This window comes from Penaeus monodon, chromosome 32 (assembly GCF_015228065.2).
Source record: "Penaeus monodon isolate SGIC_2016 chromosome 32, NSTDA_Pmon_1, whole genome shotgun sequence".
NCBI classification, from domain to species: Eukaryota; Metazoa; Arthropoda; class Malacostraca; order Decapoda; family Penaeidae; genus Penaeus; species Penaeus monodon.
This window is the reverse complement of record NC_051417.1, coordinates 10,321,748-10,323,583: the sequence shown is the minus strand read 5'-3', so window position 1 is coordinate 10,323,583 and position 1,836 is coordinate 10,321,748. Positions and strand designations below refer to the sequence as shown.

The 1,836-nt window shown below is 46.6% G+C and overlaps 1 protein-coding gene across 1 annotated transcript in view; it reads right to left on the bottom strand.

The window, feature by feature from the left end:
• LOC119593495 overlaps window positions 1-1,836 on the bottom strand; it is a gene marked incomplete in the record, with an annotated part of 28,421 nt that overhangs the window by 7,344 nt on the left and 19,241 nt on the right. The window contains 1 exon segment of the mRNA XM_037942444.1: window positions 362-500. Coding sequence (XP_037798372.1) covers window positions 362-500 — 139 coding nt within the window.

The window sequence follows — 1,836 nt, the reverse complement described above, 5'->3', positions numbered from 1 at the left end:
TCCTTATGGGATTGTGGAGGGTAAAACATGAACTGAACAGCCAGAATGAAGCTAAATTGCACAAGAGTGTGGGTAGCGCATGATCATGTCAGGTCAGGTGGCTTTCACCGCCACCTTCATTCCTTGTGGTTCCTGCTGTTAAGTGACTGCAATATACATATCCATGAGAAAGGTTGAAAATGTTACTGTAATTGTTGCATAGACAAGGTATGTGTCATGAAAGTGGGTATGTTGGAGACTGAATAAAAATGAGACTGGTAATGAGGGCCGTGCTAGGTTGGTGCTGCAGGGTTGAGGAAGGCCAGGGCAGCAGGAACCAGCAAGAGGTCCTACCATATGTCGTATGTCGGGAGGTACTTACGAGGAGCCCTCAGAACTGATGCTATTCATGCTACCGTCGGTGGACTCCTTAGAGGGCTGCTTAACCAAGCGAGCCTGGCTAGATGGGATCACCTCCTGAGATCGCTGGACCCCACTAGTACTACGCTTTCTACCGCCCTCTGCGGAGGAGGCAAAATGTGACACTGTCAACACTACAACTCTAGCCGGTACTACTGCCAACATGTCCGCCTACACATAAGGGCACTTGGTCGGGTCATGCCCTAGCCAGGTATGGTGGCTGGGGAAGGAGGCAAGGCAATCTAGGCAAAACGTCTAGCTAGTTATACAAAATGTCAAAATTTTGATCTTTTAGTCCGGGCTCATGAATCATCATCACTGCCCTAGAGCCTAGAAAAAATCATAATAGTACTGTCATTCCCACAAATTAATCAAATGTTAGAAGAAACTGCAATAGAGTGCATTCATGCTGGTCTAAAACTACCTTTCTGGTTTCCCTTAATTCTGCTTATTACTATCGCTGTCCTCACTGCCTGTTTTGTCTCTACGTAGGCGCATCAACAATATGGGTCCCATTCTTGAGTTATGCTACTCTGCAAGCCAATCTTTCAAGCTGTAACGTCTAAATTACCCGAACAAATATTCTACGGACTTTATCTATTCTTAAAACTTGTCGATGAAACAAAGTGGTACAAGAGTGGCTTCCCTTGAAAGGCAAATCAGAATGTTTGATCGGGTAACAAGCACGTGCATCGTCACTTCATAGCTAGTCAAGTCACAAGGCCAGCATAAACAGTCAAGGGGTTTAACATTAATTATTCGAAGGGAGAAAGTTTGACAAGGATAATGACAGAGAGAGAGACAATGAACAGACGGTACTAGAGAGCGCCACTAGTGCCGCTATGTTGGCCAGCCACTATGCTGCACAATGTGGGGGGACCTGGAGCCCCCCATGAGGGACCACAAAGCCCCTTCCCCACACCTGTCTTCCCCCTCCGCCTCCTCGCTACTCTGGCTGGAGCTCTGCCTCATCAGGTGCCGCGACCCCGTGGGAAGAATCTCCTCACTTCGATGTACGGTAATTGTGCTCTTTGACTTTTTCCGAAAGCCCAATTTCCGCTTTCGACCTGAAGACAGTATGGGGTAAGGAGTGTGTCATGGGGGGTGGGAGGGGATGGGCACAATTCTACACATGGGAAGTGTCACGTTAAACATAAGACAAATACGGAGAACAGAGAGAGACATGTAGAACAGGCGGAAAATGGCCACCACAGGATCACTGCATGGCACCCCTATAATAGCAGGACTAGCAAATGGTGAAATAAGTACGTTATTAAAGGTGGACCTCACAGTCGCCATGCTTAGAATCCTTTTCATTGAAATGAGCTGAATGAAGACAAGAATATACACAAAAGTAGCAAAGTTCACAAAAGCAGCAAAGTCATAGGACACTCAACAACAGTAGTAAAGAAACACTACCATTTGCTAGTTTGACAG